Raw genomic sequence first — 20,448 nt, forward strand, 5'->3', positions numbered from 1 at the left:
GTATATCTTTAGCTGGATATGGAACCTGACTTGCTTCCCTTTCTTTGTTTATTAGATCCATAGCCAGGAATGGCAGACTCCTAGTCCAAGGCTTTAGGCCATGATGTTAAAAACCTCCCACTTTCACAGTGCATATGGAATAAGGGTTTGTGCTTTCTGCAAAGTTATATAGCAGCACTAGCTTTTGTGGCCTAATCTGTTACTGGGTAATGCTGCTTTATAATTCCCTCTGGAAGGAACGCACAGGCAGCTTCTTTGTGCGAGCTGACAATAGAGCAAATGTTGACATCAAGAAAGGTCAGTACACCCCAGGTGGTGATTAGCTCAGCAAGTGCTGGGGTAGAAGTTGGAGCCATCAGGGGTGTGTCAGAATGGCTCCCACACTGGCTGGGAAGGGCTGTAGCAGGCTCTCAAAGATGCTTCGGCTCCCCCCCCCCGTCTGTCTCAAACCTTCTTTGCTTCGCTGCCTAGCACTGCTTGCATCAAGCTTTCCCGTAAGATACAACTGTTATGCTATAACAGTGGAGATTGGTTGGCTGACTGAGGAGGAAGGGTGTAAGCAGGCAATTGTGCCATAATAGTCTGTATTTAGTGCCAGTTCATGCTGCAGGAAGCATTGACTATTGGGGTCAAGATACAGGTTTTTGAGTAGGGTCAAATCTGCCATGCATTTGCCTCATCAGCCCAAGGCTTTTTTTTTTCTGCAAGTGACAGAAATTGGTACTTTGCCAGGGTAGATTCAGACTGCTTTCTTAAACACGTGGGGTTTTTTTTTGTAATAACAATCCTCTCTGGTCTTGAGGCTGCCTCTTCATGGCAGGTGCCACAGATCCAGGGAGTCAGCATCTAGCCAAACCAATATGCTCATGCTCCAGTTCCAGAAGTGACTTGAGTAGGCTAACCAGCTTTTGCAGGAGCTCATAGATTTGGTTTGTAGTTATCACTGTAGCAGACATTTAGACCAAAGTAGTTAATGACATCTGGCTGTCACAGGCAGGGGTTGAACTAATACTAGGCACTTCTTTCATATTCAGTGCATAGCTACCCAACCTCACACATTAGTTTATGAATGAAGAAGCTTAATTGGTTCTGAATGTTTGAATTATCCAGTTCAAAACTTTAGTGAGCAGGGGAAGCTTGGGAAAAGCAACACAAAGAAAAAGGAAGTTAAAATAGTTATACCAATTAAAGTGCAGCTTAGATTTTAACCTTAAGGAACAAGGCATTATATATTTATGGTACAGTGTTCAAAACATTGGGGTTTTTTTGTGTGGTTTTTTGGGGGGGGGGGGAGATCTTTCTTACTCTTAGCCAGAGAGCAAACCAGGTGGCTTTTCTGTTTCTTAGCCTAGACAAGCTAGATTTTCACACAGGAGTACAGACAGGATGCAAGAAACTCCAATGAAACCAGAGATGTGCCCTTACATCTAAAGCCTTTTTGGTCTTGTGATAACACAGGCCCATTTGGCTTAGAGCGAAGTATTCTGGTTGCATTTCACATTGGATAAAGGCTTCAGGTCAGAGGCAAGTGTGTAAGTTGCCATTTTGCGCTTTTTATTGGGTGACTCTTAGGAGTTGACTTATCTCCCAGCAGAAGCCAAGGGATGTGAAAATGTATAGAGGAATTATCTTATGCTGTGTGTAATGCAACAATTGTTTGGGGTACAGGAAAAAATGGTTGCACTTTCAATAAGAGATGTGTAAAAAATGCATATTTCTCTGGCTTCAACAGGTTGGTAAAAATAGAAAAAATGAATCTGAAGATGGGAACACCTTGGAAACACCACATTTCCACCACTGGAAGACATTGGGTTGAATCTGTACACACATGCACTCCACTCTTCCTATAGCCATCTTGATGGTACTTTAGGCAGCAGTTCCTGTTAACTTTATGGCTTCAACATAAATGCATAACCTTTCTGCATTTGTGTGGTTGTGTTTGTTCTCAATCCAGTGTGTTTTAATGGTTAAAGTGTTGGGCTATGACTTGGGAGACCAGAATTCGAATCTCTAGTCAGCCATGAAGCTCACTGGGTGACCTTGGATTTCTCAGCCAAACTACCTCACAGGGTTGATGTGGGGATAAACTGGGGAGGGGAGAGCCATGTAGACTACACTGAGGTCCTTGAAGGAAAAGGTGATATATAAATGAAATTAATAAATCAAATCCTCCCACGTCCCCTGCTATTCCCCTTTTCTTGTCGGCATGTGTGTGTATTTGAGGTGAGGGCTGTATCATCTAGGCTCTCTCCCTGGATAAAAAGGTTTTGGTTACCATCACTTCTAATTTGAGGTGGTGAGCCGCCGGCCTGTGTGATGTGACAGCTGAGACAGCTGCCTTCAGACCAAGATATTGGGGAATAGAAATACAAGTGAATCTGCCTCTTTGACTCTTTAAAAATGCTGTTGCTGATTTACTGTTGTCAAAGTAGTCTGAAGATCCCCTTCCTTGTATGCAACTGGGAGTAGCTTTCCTGACCTTTTCCAGTAAATTTCCATAGTACTGTTGAGGATTTCATTGGACTTTCAGGGTATAGTAGCATTTCATTTCAAATGGAAGTCTGCAGAATGATAATGGTCTCGAGTGCAAGCCTTAGCTCAAGTTTCACCGGCTGGCCTTGTTTAGTTAAAAGGTAAAGGTACCCCTGCCCGAACGGGCCAGTCTTGACAGACTCTGGGGTTTGTGCGCCCATCTCACATCTATTGGCCGGGGGCCAGCGCTGTCCGGAGACACTTCCGGGTCACGTGGCCAGCGTGACAAAGCTGCATCTGGCGAGCCAGCGCAGCACACGGAACGCCGTTTACCTTCCCGCTGGTAAGCGGTACCTATTTATCTACTTGCACCCGGGGGTGCTTTCGAACTGCTAGGTTGGCAGGCGCTGGGACCGAGCTGGATGGGACCCTTAGGGTCATCGCTAGTCTAACACCCTGTAATGCAGAAATCTCAACTAAAGCATTAATGACAGATGGCTATACAACTTCTGCATGAAAACTTCCAGTGAGGGAGAATCCACCACCTTCCGATGGAGTCTGTTCCAGTTGTCAAGCAGCTCTTACTGTCAAAAAGTTCTTCCTAATGTTTAATTGGAATCTCATTTCTTGTGACTTGAATCCATTGGTTTGGGTCCTAGCCTCCAAAGCAGGAGAAAACAAGCTTGCTGCATCTTCCATGTGACAGCCCTTTAGATATTTAAAGATGGTTGTCTTTCTCATCTTTACATACTCAGCTCCTTCAACCATTCCTTATAAGGCTGGGTTTCTAGACCTTTGATCATTTGGTTGCCTTCCTATGCACATGTTCCAGCTTGCCATTATCTTAAATTCTTAAATTCTTAAATTGTGCCCAGAACTGGACACAATACTTTAGATGTGGTCTTACCAAGGCAGAATAAAGTGGTAATATTGCTTCCCTTGATCTGGACACTATACTTCTGCTGGTAACTGGGTTATTTTGTCGTATGCCTGGTCTTATGAATCATAGTACCAGCACATGGCCTCTCCACTTGCACAGAGCTAGCCCTGGAAGTGCTGCTGTTGAGAGCAGCAAAGCAACAGGTCCAAGAACACACCATCCAAGAACAGTTTTCGGTTGCCTGGCATAACCCTGTGCTGGCATCAGCTAAAAGTGACTTCCCCAAGGACATTCCTCTGCTTGATTTCCAGGGATAGGATGCTGGAGTATTTGGAACAGAGCAAACCACTACCTGTGCATATTGTGGATTCTTAGGTTTGCTTTACACTGTTCATTATGAATTGTGCTGCAGAAGGTATTGGTGCTGTGCTTGTTAGAAAGAAGTTTTTTGTTCCTGCGGTACAAGATGTCATTGCTCATAGACAATGGGGCTTCTGTTTTTTAAGGGTATGTTTGAATTTGCTTACAAAGGATATTGTGTAGCCTGCGGTATTGTGTCGCCTGGTTTCATGGTTGCAACTGTGACCAATGCTGGTCTCTTGTGCCAAGCAAAGAGTCAACCATATATTCTGATGTTCTTGTATACCTCCTAGTTAACAGAAAGTAATAGGTGTTTCCTTCATGACGACAGATGGCCAATCATGCTAGCCCTTGTCTAAAGCCCTTTAGAAAGTAAGTGAAAGAGGCAGTGTGTGATGTTTCAGTTTGAGAGTTTATTTTTTAAAGCAATTTGCTAGCAAGAAGCAATCTCTGACATGGACTGCATATTTCTGTGACTTTTGTAGTCTTGATTCTTTTGTAGGGTTAGCATTAACTGGGCATATGATCACCTTCTTCTTGTAAATTTTGTGTGTGTGTGTACACCCACACCAAGTGTCTGCAGTACTTTCCTCTTGTAAAGAAGCAGACTCTAATGCAGTGTTTCCCAACCGGTGTTCCCCGGCACACGAGTGTGCCGTGAGACACCGGCTGGTGTGCCGCGAGATGCCTGGAGGGAGGCGGGCGAGTCGGGCGGCGAGAGGCGGGGCGGGGGCGGCGAGGAGAGGCCGCGCCTCCTGCTGCTGCCTGGCGCTCCTCCTCGCAGCCGGCAGCGCTGCCTGGGCGCCTCCGCGCGACTCTGTCTCGCTGGGTTTGGTCTCCCAGCAGAGACGGGTCACACGCGCCCCTCCCTCCCTCCCTCAGCCTGCGCGGAGGCGGATTGAGCGCAGCTGAGAGGAGCTGCCGAGGGAAAAAACGTTCACTTTTGTGCGTCCCTCCCGGCGTGACGCTGCGCGCTGACGTCACGGGGCGGGGCTTTAATGGTGGTGTGCCGCGAGATTTTTTTTTAGTACACAGGTGTGCCGTTGCCCAAAAACGTTTGGGAAACACTGCTCTAATGTACTAGAGGTGAAGAATGTGAATCCTTATGTGTTCCTTTGTCTGGAACTTCAGCTGCTGCTCTAACTGTAGGCTTTCTTTTCCCCAGAATCTGCATTCTTTGAACACTCTTCTGTTCTGAAGATCAGCCCTGGGTCATCACTCTTCTTCTGTCACTCCTAAATGTCAAGCTTCAACCACGTTGAGCCTGAGCCCTAGAACTCATGCCCCTTCCCTACTTCTAGTCAGTAGTAGTGGCATACTCACTGTAGCAAGAGCTATTGCTAGAAGCTGCTCTTTTGTTACTGAATTAGGTTTTTTTAATAAACTTGTTTTCTGTCTTGTTTTAGTTGATTGTACTGTATGTAAGCTGTTCTGCAAGCCTTTTCTGTGAAGACTGGGTACAAACATTCTAAATAACACCATCACTACCATCTAGTCTTCTTAAGCTGTTGGTCTGTTGGTGCTGAAGGCTGGCTCATCTTCCTCTCTTATGTACTTTACTGTCTTTGGGGTGACAGTATGTTGCATACTGTGGGGGTTGAAGGCAGTGGGTAATGCCAGCAATGTTTTCGACGTGTTGAAGGATGTCATTGGCTGCTGGCAAACATGTCTGGCGGCTTGGTTGGCGCAGAACTCTATAATATGGGCCCATCAATATTTGGCTCAAGTGGGTGGGAGGAAAATGCCTGTTATGTTCACGCCTGTATTGTGGCAGAACTGAGACTGTGGTTGCAGCTGACTGCGCTCAGTACTGCAGAACCAGGGCAATGCTCAGCAACCTTTCCGCCTTCTATGTAGATTGCCTGTGCCCTCTACACCATAGTGGAGAGGGCTAGGTCTTTGCTTGAATGAACAGATGATGCTCTGGTTGCTATGGTTCCTGTTGCTTGGTGGCAATTGGCTGTGCTGTTCAGGAGATCAAGATATTGGGTGCTTTGGACAGGACTGAAAGGAAAGCAACCCAGAATGCCTTCCAGGAGGTGAGGAGTGGTAGTCACTGCAGAGTCAGCAGCCATACAGTCCCTCTTTGGCCCATTGGGGTAGGTCATTGGATTATGAGGCCATATCCTGAGTGTGCACAGTGTCATCATGTTGGTCTCCATTCACTTCGGTTTGATGGAGCAAGAAGTATGTCTCAAACAACTGCATCTCCTGCAATTCCAGGGAGAGAGATTGTATAGGAACACGGGATGGGTTTTGTGTGTTCACTAACCTGGAGTGGCCTCATGTACTCATGCTATCTTTAATTGTTGATATCTGCTGGAACTCCTCTTCTCACTTAGTCTCTGGGACTTTGAGAATTCAGCTTGCTGTTATTTACATAGTGCTGTCAAGGAGACAAACTGCTATTTTCTTACTCTTCAAAAGCTCAGAGGAGGCCTGGAAGGAGGAAGCACTGCACCAGGGACTCTGAGCTTGTGGCAGTTGCTGCTGCTACTTAAGCATCAAAACCTGATATGTCACATTTTCATTCATGCTCCTTTAATAAAGCAAACCCAGTGCCAATCTGCTTGAGAGGTCAGAGAAAAGAAGTGAATCCTGTTTTGGGTCTCTGGTTAAGGCTTAGGGTGTCAATAGTGTTGTCTCATCAGTTGAACTACATTAGTATACCATGTGCTGTGGTGTTCATTAGGCAAGTTCTTTCCCAGCAGTGATCCTTTGCTGGCGAGACCTCACTCTGTTGCACTGAAAGTGCCGTGCAGGCTGGGCTGCTTACAAGATATAATGTTACAAACCTTGCCATTTCTATTGGCCCAAGAATAGCACAGTATTTCAGGCTTTCTTACGACACTCCATTCTGCATCCATTTCTTTAGTCGCTGGATTAGACGCTGTATGCCAACTCCTTATGTTGCTGAACCCATAAAGCTGGTCTGAGGCTTGAGAAACGGTTATTGCCACTTTTAAAGTGCCCGTTTGAAAGATCCCTACAATGCCCTTGCCTCCGTTGTCTAGAGGAAGGGGCATATGCATGCTGTTACTTTAAGATGCATTATCTGGAGCAGGGGTCAGCAACCTTTTTCAGCCATGGGCCAGTCCACTGTCCCTCAGACCATGTGGTGTGCCGGACTATATTTTTGGGGGGAGAAATGAATGAATTCTTATGCCCTACAAATAACCCAGAGATGCATTTTAAATAAAAGGACACATTCTACTCATGTAAAAACATGCTGATTCCTGGACTGTCTGTGGGCTGGATTGAGAAGGCGATTGGGTCGCGTCTGGCCTTAGTTTGCCTACCCCTGATCTGGAGGTTTTGAAGTCTCAGCAGGTCAAGTCTTGAGACACTTGCGTAGGGAGATTGTAATATGGTTTAGTTTATGCAGCAATTGAGCTCCTGCGTGTTTCTGTGACTGTGTTAGTTATGTGCTGACTACATACAGTAAGTGTGTGAGCTAACTTAAAGCCCGAGTGGTGTAATGTTTATTCATGTACTTATTAATGTTGGATTTCAGCTGCCATTTTGTTGCCAATTCATCCATCCAGCTAGGGACAGCATCCTGGAGCTCTTCAGTCTTGCTGAGATTTCACCATCCTGAATAATTTGGCACCATCTGCAAATTTGGTTGTCTGTCAGTTTGCATCTTACTCCAGACCACAATGGACAAATTATATAGCACCAATCCAAATACAAATGGGCATGGTTTACTGTCCTTCATGAAAGCTGTCAAACTCTGCTTTCTGTTTTGGTGTTGGAGGCTCCTAAGAAACTTCCAGTTACCTAATGATAATCGTTGCTCAAAAATATAAATAATTTTAACCCTTATATTTCAATAGATTCTGGCTGCATGGGAACCTACTATAAAGTTCAGTAGTTAATAGGAATTTTGTGTGTGTGTGTAGTCTGCTACAGATTTGTACAAGGACCGAGTGCAGTCTGTGCCACATCTTGAGAAATATCATTGATTACTCTAAAATTTGTGGAGAACCTGACACAAAGTCAGACCATGGCTGCACAATGCACTTGTTGATCAGCAGCCTGATGCTTTTCTTTGTAGACACTGCTTAAAACATCTGGAGCTATATGACTTCATATTGTATTTTTTCCTTTGCTACACCTACCCATTAAAATATTTGCATTTATGTTTAGAGACTTCTTGTTTTTACATTTGATAAAACTAATCAGTTTTGTGGTCTCTGTTTTTCAACGTTTTGCTTTGTTCAAAACAATGGTTCCCAATCTTTTTAGTATGATGATCCACTATTTATTTGGTATGGTGATCCACTGAATTAGTGTCACATGAGTTTCGTACTTTAGGTCTTCAACAGCTGTCGATTTCATGCATTTTAACTGCACATTTGCCTATTTTACAACCATTATTTGAGGCATCCAAGCAAAAATTTACTTAATGCCCCTATTAATATGGAACTTGTTGAAATATTTGTAATACTTACAGAGATACTCAGTTTTTTATGGGAATGTAACCACCAACCACTTGATTACAGAATATTGCTTCATGAACTATTAAAAATATTTTAAAAACATGCTATTACACGAGCAGTGTTAGATATTTTGAACTATGAATATTTTAAATACTTTATTTACAATAAAGTCCATTTTGGCAAGTATAAGTGGGATGGCTGAGCTTGCACTTCGCTAATGAGTAGATCAATATGGGGATTGATGGTTGTCAAACATAGTCTCATATCGTTATTGATACATAGCTGGCTACTGTATTTATAGTATTTATACTGTATTTATACTGTCTTCATAGTAGTTATTGCTGAAAAACCTGTCTCGCAAATATATGCACTATCAAATGGCGGCAGCACAGATTTTGCTTCATTGGCAAACTCAGGATATTCAATAGTAGCTGAGTAATTTTGGTAACCTGAACCCAAAATTCAGATAGCCTCACTTCCAAAAATGTATCTTTGAGGGCCCAATGATTTACAAAGACAGGTTTGTGACATGAGTTGCAAATAGGTTTTTCACCCATTCAAACTTCTCTGTTTCTTCAGCAGAAAAGTAGTGGAGAAATCAAACCACCCTTGGCTTCACTTTTAACTTACTGGCAGTCTGCCACAAGGTACAGGGAGTTGTTTTGAGTGACTGCTATAGCTCGCCTCTGATGGGCAGGTGCACAGCTTTTCTGAGTGAGAGACAGAAAAGAATTTACTAGCTATGTAGGGAAGAATTTACTGTCTATGTAAAGAAAGTGAACTTCAGGGCTTGTTCACACTTCCATTTGCCCCTCTGCTTCCTCTGGGGAAACTACATTGCAGCAGATGTCAGTTGAGTTTTCTGCAGACTGACGTTTGCTCCGACTCAGCAGTGAAGACTGGGTTTTCCCAGAGAAAGTGGTAGGGCAAATGCAAAACCGCCTGGACACATGCTTAGAAAGCATGGGACAAGGTGAAAACCTTTCAGACCTGTGCTTTCTAGGCATTGGACAAGTGTGGAGTAGCCCTTAGCTATAACTCAATATATCCAGGAAACAGCCACTACCAAGATGGACCAGACTGTTATTCCCATATGTAAAATACAGAAATAAAAGGGTTTGCTTGGTGGGGAATATTGCATTGTGTGTTCAGCAAAGTGGCACTGAAAACTGGGTTCACCTAGATGTGACAGCACCATGATGAATAGATATTAAGCATGGGGTGGGGTGGAGGTGATTGTAATGTATTATAGAAACAGGTAATAGAAAGGGGGTTATGAATCTTCTGTTTCAGAATTGCCACCCAAATACTTTTCTCTCGTCATGTTTTGGAACCCAACTTAAAAATAAGCAGCTAGGGCTGAGGAAGTGTTCAGCAACTTCTTCCATTTCCCTGTTTTCCTCATTAAATTGCTGCTCCCTTATATTTGTTCTCTACCATTCCTAGTTCTAAAACATGAGGCTGCTGCTTTCACATCTAGTTAGCTCTTCATTGTGGAAGGATATTATTACAGCACTAAAGGTTTGAAATACAGTCATACCTTGGGTTGAAGTAGCTTTGGGGTAAGTATTTTCGGGTTGCACGCTGCGATGACCCGGAAGTAACGGAGCACGTTCCTTCTGGGTTTCACAGCTTGTGCATGCACAGACGATCAAAATGACATCACGCACATGCGCAGAAGCGACGAATTGCCACATGTGCAGATGCGGATTGCATTCACTTCTGGATGCGAACAGGGCTCTGGAATGGATCCCGTTCACATCCAGAGGTACCACTGTAGTAATTAACACTTTCTGTTCACTGACTTAGAATACTCTTATCCTGAATTTCTTCTGTTGAGGGCAATTGAGACTTTTACCAGTCCCCAACTGCTGTGTTGTACTTGATTGCATGGTTATCTGTAGTATCGTCCCCACTCAACCATATCTGCCCTCTTCTGATCTAAAGAACCGGAGAGCAGGGGTGTTACTCTTTTTTGTAATATGGAGAGAGTTAACATTTCATGAACCAGGTACCCAACAGTAAGGGATCTGGATTTGGCTTTTTACTGTCTTACAAGCATATATAAAATAGTGGCTAAGTTGCTATTTTCTACCTTCTAGGCACTCCACCAGTTGTATTATGACCCCAACATTGAAAACAAGAATCTGGCTCAGAAATGGTTGATGCAAGCTCAAGTCTCACCACAAGCCTGGCACTTCAGTTGGCTACTTCTCGATATGGACAAGGTGCCTGAGATCCAGTACTTTGGGGCCAGTGCCCTCCACATCAAGATTTCACGCTACTGGAATGACATCCCAGCTGACCAGTATGAAAGCCTCAAGTCACAGCTCTTCAGCCAAATAACCCGTTTTGCTAGTGGTTCCAAGATTGTGCTGACCCGGCTTTGTGTGGCACTGGCTTCATTAGCACTAAACATGATGCCAGAGGCCTGGCCATGTGCTGTTGCTGACATGGTGCGCATGTTTCAGGCAGAGGACTCTAATGTTGATGGGCGAGCACGCTGCCTGGCACTCTTAGAGCTGCTGACTGTTCTGCCTGAGGAGTTCCAAACCAGCCGTCTGCCTCAGTATCGTAAGGGGCAGGTGCGTAGCGTCTTGGCACAGGAGTGCAGTTCTGTCTTCCCCCTGCTAGAGCAATTACTACAGCAACAAGACTCTCCCAGCTTCATTAAGCAAAAGGTGTTGAAGTGTTTCTCGAGCTGGGTGCAGTTAGAGATTCCCCTGATGGAGTGTGAGAACTTGATCCAGGCAGCCTTCACCTCTTTGCGCGATCCAGAACTCTTTGATACAGCTGTGGAGGCCATTGTCAATGCCATTTCCCAGCCTGATGCTCAGAGGTAAGTGTTGGTTCCAAATTGTGGGTCAGTTGTGGTTACAGTTGGGCAGCCTCCCCTGTAAGCTGACTGTTTCCACATGCAGCAATCAAGGGGAGAACCTGTATTGACAGAACTTTCAATCAGCTTTCTCAACCACACTCTGATTCCAACAAAGAGGTTATAGAGTGCGCTTGTTTAGAGTTTCATATCCATGGACGGTACATAAATTCCGCAGGTCTTCTTGAAGATGGGGGGCAAGGAAGGAGATGGAGGAACTCTTGAATTGGCGCAACCATTGGCAAGCAAGCATCCACCTTTTGTGGACTTTTTTAGTTACTACGTATCAGCCAATAAAAACAGAATGACCTAGTGCTGAAATTAAGCTAAAACCAACCAATAAGAACAGAATTACCAGAACTGAAATTAAGCTAAAGCTAGTATTATTAACTTTTAAATAATCGCGTGGTTGATTCTTGTGAGACAGAATTCTACCAAGCTTCAAAACAGAACAGAATTACCAGAACTGAAATTAAGCTAAAACTAGTATTATTAACTTTTAAATAATCGCGTGGTTGATTCTTGTGAGACAGAATTCTACCAAGCTTCAAAACAAACATTCTGTAGCCACAGCCAGTCTACAAGAGCATCTGTTGGTTCTGTTCTAATTTCAACTAGGGGAGGATCTCGTAAGCTTCAAGAGAGTTCATGGAGTGGCCAGACAGCTCAGCTTTGGGCCCCTACCCATTAGAGTCTTGCATTGTGTCATCATCCAGGTCTTAAATCACCTCTCTGTTAATTCATTTGCTGTGGCTGTTGGTTGTAGTTCTTTGTCTTGTGTGATATGAAAGGTAGTAATGAATGGAGGAATTCACCTTTTTTCTGTAGAGGTTCACTGGTGTGCATTAATTCAGTAACCCCTCTGAGCACAGTATGGAATCTAAGTGAGTAGGGGAGTGGTCCAGGACTATTGGTCTGTTTCAAAATCTGTTAATGACTAGCAGAGCTAGAATCTGTTGTGACTACATTGGTGTGGTTCTGGGTGCAAACATAACTAGGAAGTTTCTCTCAGCAGACAGGGCCTGTAATATAGTTTGCTTCCTATCTCCTTTCATCTCCTCTCTTTTCTTTCCTTCCCTACTCCCAACACCTCTCCTTCCCTGACTGTATTTGTTCATAGTACAGAATACATCCTTGATGTCTGGGAGCTAGAGGCCTTGCCCACAGGCTCATCAATAAAGCTAGGGGGTTTTTTTGTTTTGTTTTTAAGGAAATGAGTGCTGTGGTTCTGGTGGCAGAACTATTCATGACAACAGATATTATAGGCTTGGAAATGTATAACATGCTCAATTTAGATAAAAGAAAATTACAGGGAACATGATACCAGTGTTCAAATATCTAAAAGGATGGCAGAGTAAACCACTATTTACCAGTGCTGCTGGAAAAAAGAGAAACATTGGCCTTAAGTGGTAATAGAATAGACTTGGGTTAGATTTCAAAAATACATTTTTCATAAGAATAAAGGTGCAATAGAACAAACTCCTCAGGGTTGAAGTAGAGCAGGAGTCGGGACCTTAAACACGGAGGCCAAATGAGACCCTCCAGGTCTCTCTCTGGCCCTCAAGATGCTGCCCAGGCCAGGCCCCTTCCCCAGGCCACACCTCTCATCAGCTGTACGCCACTCCTTCCTCAAGTGCTTTTTTGGGGCTGAAATGTGTCCTTGAACTGTGATTGATAATGTCTCTTACCTGGATGGGGAATGGAGAAATAGGTATGGATGTGTAAAAACCTGACTTTTGCTTAGCTGGAATGTGGTCTATTATACCAAGTCACAGCTGTTGCTTTGTTCTCTTTTGCCTCTGACCCTATTTACTACTGGCATGCAACCCCTAGAAGGTTGCCCATGAGAGATATGGCCTTTGGGCTGAAGAGGCTTTCCCATCCCTGCTGTAATGTCTCATTCTATGCAGTTCTTATGAGAGAGTTGGATGAGCATTGGCTGTGTGTGCATGAGTTTAGATCTTAGAATGGTGATCCAATTTAGCCATACTCTTATTAGACCCATTGACATCAGTGGACAAGCCCATTGATATCAGTGGATTTACTCAAATGAGTATGGCTAACATTGGATAATCACCTTTATAGTCTCTTGCATTTTCTTAGTGGTTGCCAAATTAGAATTATAAGGTCAGGTGTATAGTAAAGTAATTATTTCACTTGTATTCAAGTGTGTTGTGCCACTGGGCCATATACAATTAAACTGTTGCTCCAGCAGGAGCCAGTGCAACAAGCACAGTGGGATTTCTCCCTTCTCCCCCCCCCCCATCATATACCCCTGGGCCATCCCCAGATCTACTCCAAAGGGTTAGAGGAACCCCCACAACGGGGCGGGGGAGGGGAGATGGTTTGTCAGACAAGCATAAATGCTTGTGCTGATGGAACAATTCCCTTAGCACTAAGTTGATTGCAACCTATTCAAAAGGGACCAGAAAGGGAATTTGTTAATCCTCTTTAGCAGTAATATTAAATTCTGAATTATGCTTACTGCTACAACCCACCATTTATTTAAACTCAATCTGCTGAATGACTCAAAAACCACTAGCAAGGACTAATTTAGATGTGGCAAGGAATCTATGTCCTAGGTACATGACTTGAGGTGGTTCAGCCACTACTAGCTACACCAAAGTGGTACATACAGAAAGACAAATACCCCCAACAACCTTATGCTTACCATGAGGAACCAGCAATGTCTTTCTGGTCCTGATTATGGAGATCACACATACACAGATGTAGTTGCTGTGTAATGACAACAGGGAGCATTCTTTAGTACCAGGAAAAATATACAAGGTAGTCATATCACTCTCATTTCATTGAAATCACTTAGGAGGTATCTACACATTTTGCTCACAGAGTGTAGGGCAGCTGCCCAGTGGCACCACTGGAAGCCTTCATAGGTGCCATGTTGCCTGTAGCAACCACTACATGAGAGAGGATCTTTTTGTGGTGGCTCTGCACTTCTGGAATATTTCCTTGTCATGGTTCATAAATCATCAACCCTATAAGCAATTAGGAGAGCACTAAAAGGCAATCTGTTCTCTCTGGCCTTTGCTTAAGACTGTGTTTTGCTTCATGCTATAGCTGGTGATTTTAGACTGTATTTTATGATTTCATAGAATCATACAAGTGTAGAGTTAGAAGGCACCCTGAAGATCATCTAGTCCAACCCCTGCAATCCAGGAATCTCAGCTGAAGCATCCATGACATATGACCATCCAGCTTCTGCTTAAAAACCTTCAGTGAAGGAAAGTCTACCGCCTTCCAAGGGAGTCTGTTTAGCTTTGGGTTGGCTGAATATTCATTATTTTTTAACTAGACTGGCTTTTCTGAAGCATTCTTATCATGGTTGCATTGTGACTTGAGAGGGTTTGTTTTTTTATATATAAATATTTATTAAAGTTTCAAACAAAGGAATTGCATAAAAGCAAAAAATACAAGAATAAAAGACAAAAATAAAAATACAAGAAAAATACAGAATAAGTACACAGATAAAAAAATAAAAATAAAAGATTAACTTTTCCATATCTTACATTCATATCCTTGTTTCCCTGACCTCCTCATACCTCCCTTTTTGTCCTTAAAAGTGGCCTAAAAATATTATAATTCTCCCTGTCACCCGCCCCCCAAATAAGAGCTTAAGCAAGGTCAAAAGAAACTTAAAACACATCACTAGCAAATACACCATAACTATGCATTTCAGGAATCAGAATACAGGCCACGGAATAGCACTGGCACTCACTCTCAGTCGGTCAGTCTTTAATGTTTTAACCATAGGTTACAACAGAAGCACTCTCTACCTTAGGGAATAAGTAAGCTTGTGTGTAGAAGCCCAAAATGATAAACACTGGGTGCCATTAGGTGGCCACAAGGAAAAATGTGACATGAAAGACTAGTTTGAGAGTGGGTGACAGCAGGGCAAGATAGTGGTTGTATAAGCTTTGTAGGGAGGGAGCAACAAGGGTTGTGTGTGTGCATGCAGTGCCATTGTTTTCACTAGAGATCAGTGAGGAATGAGAGGAAGTTGAATAGCAATATGATTCTGGCTGGATCAACAGGATTAAGCTCTGTTTCTCCTTTCAGTCTCTGTTGCTCTTAAGAATCTTCCTTGACCTCTCTGAGTGTGCTGCTGCCCCCTCCCCCCAATGCATTGTCTGTGGATGCTTGCTGGCAGCCTTGATGCACATGCTTTTCTGTTGTCGGCAACCACTGGAGCTGGCGCACTTCCCCTCCTCCATCCACTTCAGTTTTTGCACACAGCAATGCAGAACTGGATTCATTTGAGTTGCCCCTCAGGGCATAAATGCTTCCTTCTTCCTCACCTCCTTCCTAGTTTGCAGCTTATTGAGCAGCCTGATCTCTCTACCCCTGGCTTCTAAACACCAGTGACGTGACCACATACTTTTCCCTTTGCAGGATATTATATGCCTAGTGACTGTGGGTAGATGGGCATCTGTCTACTCGCTTAGGCTGCTTTCAAACCAAAACCTGGCATTCTGTGATATGTCCCAAGTAAATTGATATGACGGTGGTCCTAATTGTCCTGAGAACTTAAAAAAATGATAGAGGAATTGGGTCTCCAGTGCAGAACTCAGCCTTGAAGGTGATGTTAGCATATGGATGGCCTTTGAACTGTTTATTGCTGCATGCATGCACATTGGTGTGTTCTTCCACCTGTATCTATGAGCTGCATGTGCGGTGGGGGCAGGCATGCGAGTGCAGAATAGCTGTGTCTCCAGATAATATGCCTCAGTAGCCAGGTAACTGACAGCTGGCCGATTAGCCGCCAGCACAGCCTCTCTCTGGGGGCCATCCTTTGCTCTTCCCCTCCATTTCCTCTGTGCTTGTTGTCATGGTTACAATCACTTATTGGCAGCAGCAGGGAGATTGACAGGCATGAAATTGCTTATATGGTGCTGGAATGCTGCTGTGCACAGGGAGGCAGTAGCTGCCTGGATGCCCCCAGGAGACCACTGTATGAGCATTGTACTTTTGATTTTAGGAAATGGATATTCAAGGGTCTTGACTCTTTCAGCCTCCCGCCTCCCCTTTACCAACAGATTCTTCAGATGGAATAAATTCTGTGAATGGCATACAGCTTTAGATTTGTATTCCATTTCAGAATATGTTTCATCCTGAATGCATGAAAATGTTGTGAAATGTTGTGGGGTAATGGAACTATACAGAAGGAAGGACAAGCACCGAGCATTGTGAGTAGACGAGGGAAGCCAGAACACGGAAACCATATCCAGATTATTTTTCCCTGAAGTTTGAGCAGAACACACTCATCCTTAAAATCTGAGTTCAGATTTTAAATTCACCTGTAGCTGGTAAATTCCAGAAGAGTAGTGATGTTGAGTTTTTGCAGCAAAAACAAAAGTCTTTTACATTTATGTATTGGTTGAGGTTTAAGGGCCATATCTCAGTGGCAGAGCATCTGCCTTGCATAAGAAGGAGATAGAGAACTACAGAACTTTTAAAAGACATCTGAAGGCAGCCCTGTATTGGGAAGTTTTTAATGTTTAATGTTTTACAATATTTTATATGTGCTGGAAGCCGCCCAGTGGCTGGGGTATAAATAATGAAATTATTGTTGTTATCAAGAAGGTCCCAGGTTCAATCCCTGACATTTCCAGCTAGAGCCAGAACTGTGTCCTTGCTCAAACCTTCGAGAGCTGCTGCCAGTCAGTGTAGACAGTACTGAGCTAGATGGGCCAGTGGTCTGACTCGGTATAAGGCAGTTTCCTATGTTCCTGCCTGTGCATTTGGGCCTGTGCATGTATGGGCACCCACCTCATATATTAAGTGGTGTGTGTGGTGAGAGGGAAATGCACAGCTGCATCTCCACCAGAGTTTTTTGATCCTGGTATCTAGTATGTGCTCATTATTTTAAGTGTTTGGATAACCCTTACAAAGCAGTTTGTATAAATCATTTAAAATAACATGCTTCAATTAAAGTACAATGACAATGAACATAAACAGCAGGGGAAAAACAAAAGCCAGATAAAACCATTATTTGAGACTAAAAGACACTAAAGTGTATGGCTGAATGAAAAGATCCTCATTTGGTATGGAAAGTAAGTAGAATTAGCACCAGGCAGATCTCCTGGGGAGAGCATTGCAGAGACAGGGCATCACAGTAGAAAAAGCCCCATTGTGCATCACCATCCATCTTGCTTCGGATGGGGGAGGGCACAAAAAGCCTCAGAGGATCTTAAAACCCTGGCTGGTTCATGTGGGAGGAAGTAGTTACTGAGGTATCTTCATCCCAAGCTGTTTAGATCTTTAAATAGCACAGTGAATTTGCTCTGGAAATCAATGCAGGAGCCAGTGCAGTTGTTTTAAGACTGGCAAGATGTGTTCCATATATCTCATCCCAAGTAGTGCAAAATATGGCAACTAGGTTACTAACTGACTTCCAAACTCTTCAAGGTCAGCCCCATATACAATACATTGCAACAATCTGAATGGGATTTTCTTGGAGCATGATTAATTGTGGTTAGCTTGGTTGTACCAGCCTAGAGTAGTAAAAGGTATTTTGTACCACTGAGGTTACTTGGGCATCCAGAAGTAAGGCTAGATCTCATAGCACCTCCAGACTGTGTATCCAATCTACTAAGGCAGGCAAACCACCTATCAATAGAACTTGTCATGACTGAGCTTCAGGACATTGGTCCTCATGCAGCCGATTGCGGGTTCCAGGCACCAATTCAGCACTTTTAAAGGCCACAGCACCAGCTGAATTAGAAGGAAAAATGATAGAGGTGGGTGTCAAGTGCACCCTAAATTCTCAAATCTCACTCAGTAGTTTCATGTAGATCAGGGATAGAGAACACATGACCCTCCTGATGTTGGTGGACTCCCAACTCCCATCAGTCCCAGCCAGTGTGTGTAATAATCAGGGATGATGGAAGCTGTACTTCAACATCTGGAGAACCACTGGTTCCCCATTCCCAAATAGATGTTGGTATAACATAGGAAGGGCAGGCTAGAGTTGTGTGGAACAACATGGCATGACTGTCATGGGTCACAGCAACAGTCCAGCACCATGACCTTCTAGAACTGATGATTCATGTTGGTATGGGATCGCCAAAGTGTGGTTCCCCTGTTCTCCCCCAGTGCAGCCAATCTAGAAGGCTAGCAATGTCAATAGTATTGAAAGTCATGAGGTGTATAGTTGAATTAGCAGGGTCTCATTCCCTTGGCATAGATCACTCATAAGGGAGACTAAGACGGTTTCAGTTCCAAAACCAAGCTGGAAACTAATCTGAAATGGCCTCAGAAAATTAATGTTGCTCTGGGGAGCTCCAGCCCTTTTCAGCACCCTATTTTCTAGGTTTTATCATGTGTCCTAAACAGTTACTCTTCTAGCATGCAGTATAATCATCATCATCATAATCATCATCACCAGAATCATGCTAGAACGTAACAAAGTAGACTGAGTTGTGAAGCCTACCTCTCACAACATTGTTATCAAGGCCTCTTTCACTTGTTCAACCTCCATGAGGTATGTTCTGTCATCTGCCTACAAATCTCTATCTGTTATCCTATGTAGAAAATAACAGAGGATTCTTAAGATGGCTAGGACATGATGTTTGTTAGCGAATTTTACACTTTACATTATCTTTTGGTATGAAAAGGGATTGTTGATCGCTACCTCACTGCATCCCATGAAGTGTTACAACCATGGTTTCATCTTGCACAGACAGGACACAACTTAGTGTGAGCTGGTTCCTTTGGCATTCATCTGGGGAAAAGAATGCATCTAACTGGGTTATGTGTTCATCTGCGCTCAGCAGATATTACTGCACTTAGGCTTTATTGGGACCAGGATATGTTATATTTTGTTGTCTTGGCCTTACTGTAAAATACTTTCTCTTCCATGGTATATACAAACCTTCTTCCTATTTGAGGTATTTCATGTAGGCTCATGTCATGAGTTACAGTGGTACCTCAGGTTAAGAACTTAATTTGTTCTGGAGGTCTATTCTTAACTTGAAACTGTTCTTAACCTGAGGTACCACTTTAGCTAATGGGGCTTCCTGCTGCCGCTGCGCTGCCACTACATGATTTCTGTTCTCATCCTGAAGCAAAGTTCTTAACCCGAGGTACTATTTCTGGGTTAGCGGAGTCTGTAACCTGAAGCGTCTGTAACCTGAAGCATCTGTAATCCAAGGAACCACTGTATTAGTCTTTAAAGTGCTACAGGACTCTTCATCATGAAAGTTCTAGGTATGTTCTCTCAGCAGTGTTTGTTAGCTTACAAGACCTGTAGATCAGGAATTTTGAAAGGTTTGTTGTGGAAGAGAAGGCCATTTAATGTAAGTTATCAATATTCTGTGCCAGGAAGAATCATTTAAGAGGTATAGCAAATCTCATATCTGAAAAATTTCACTTCCAAGAGGCAAAATGGGTATTGATGTGTTGGTTAATGTGACAGTAGTTTGCATGCGACAAGCCTAGAGATAACAAAATACACTCTTTACAGTTGGCTTGGGTTTCCTGACTGATGTAGGCACTTTCAGAGTTGTGGAGGAGAGGTCTGTGTAAAATGCCCTTGGTGTTTGGGGCTTTTATATTTAGATAAAAGACAAGAAGAGGATGATAGAGCTTCAAAAAAATCATGAGTTGTGTGGTGGAGAATTTTTTTCTTACTCCCAACACTCAGGGTCACTCACTATTGATTGGCAAATTGAGGATAGACAAAAAGAAAATAGTTCTTCACACAGTGCACAACTAACTTGTGGAATTCACTGGTGCAAGAGATAAGCCACCTTCATGGGGGGAAATGGTCTATGAAAGGTCAGTAGCAATAGTATTTAACAGAAACTCCAGGTTCACAGATTATATAACTCCGAGTACAGTTGCTGCAGAGCAAATTGTAGGACAGGACTGTTACCTTCATCCCTTGCTTACGAGCTTCCTGAAGCATCTGGTTGGGCAACATGGGAAATGGAAGGCTGGGCAAAACTGCTATCTGGCTTGATTCAGCAGGAGTCATCTTACATTTGTGATTGAAGGTTCATTATTTTAGGAGGCTATATAGGCATAAAGCCTCCCATATCCTCTCTCCCCTGGCAGGTATGTGAATACTCTTCTGAAGCTCATCCCACCTGTTCTGGGACTCCAGGAGCAACTACGTCAAGCAGTTCAGAGCAGGGATATGGAGACATCTCATGGGATCTGCCGCATTGCTGTTGCCCTGGGGGAGAATCATTCCCGGTGAGGAGCATGGTGATGGAATCTGATAGCTATGATCAGGAGAAAGTGGAGCTATTTTGGGGAGTGTTCCCTCTGCCCTACCATAGCTTTCAACTGTCCCTTATTTGGCAGGAAAGTCCCTTATCCCAGCGCCGTGTCCCACTGCTGTCCTTTATTGATGATGTCCCTTAAATTTCCTGGGTTTCAAAGGAAGCAGCTCCTCT

General features: G+C 43.5%; 1 protein-coding gene across 3 annotated transcripts in view; it reads left to right on the forward strand.

The window, feature by feature from the left end:
- Positions 1–20,448, forward strand: part of IPO13 (importin 13) — a 45,764-nt gene that overhangs the window by 3,441 nt on the left and 21,875 nt on the right. For all 3 annotated transcript variants that reach the window (XM_081195293.1, XM_081195294.1, XM_081195295.1), the window contains 2 exons: positions 10,257–10,993; positions 20,105–20,245. In XM_081195293.1, the coding sequence (XP_081051419.1) occupies positions 10,257–10,993; positions 20,105–20,245 (878 nt within the window). The remainder of the gene's footprint in view (positions 1–10,256; positions 10,994–20,104; positions 20,246–20,448) is intronic.

Source organism: Podarcis bocagei (assembly GCF_964188305.1).
Source record: "Podarcis bocagei genome assembly, chromosome: 5".
In the NCBI taxonomy this organism is placed as follows: domain Eukaryota; kingdom Metazoa; phylum Chordata; class Lepidosauria; order Squamata; family Lacertidae; genus Podarcis; species Podarcis bocagei.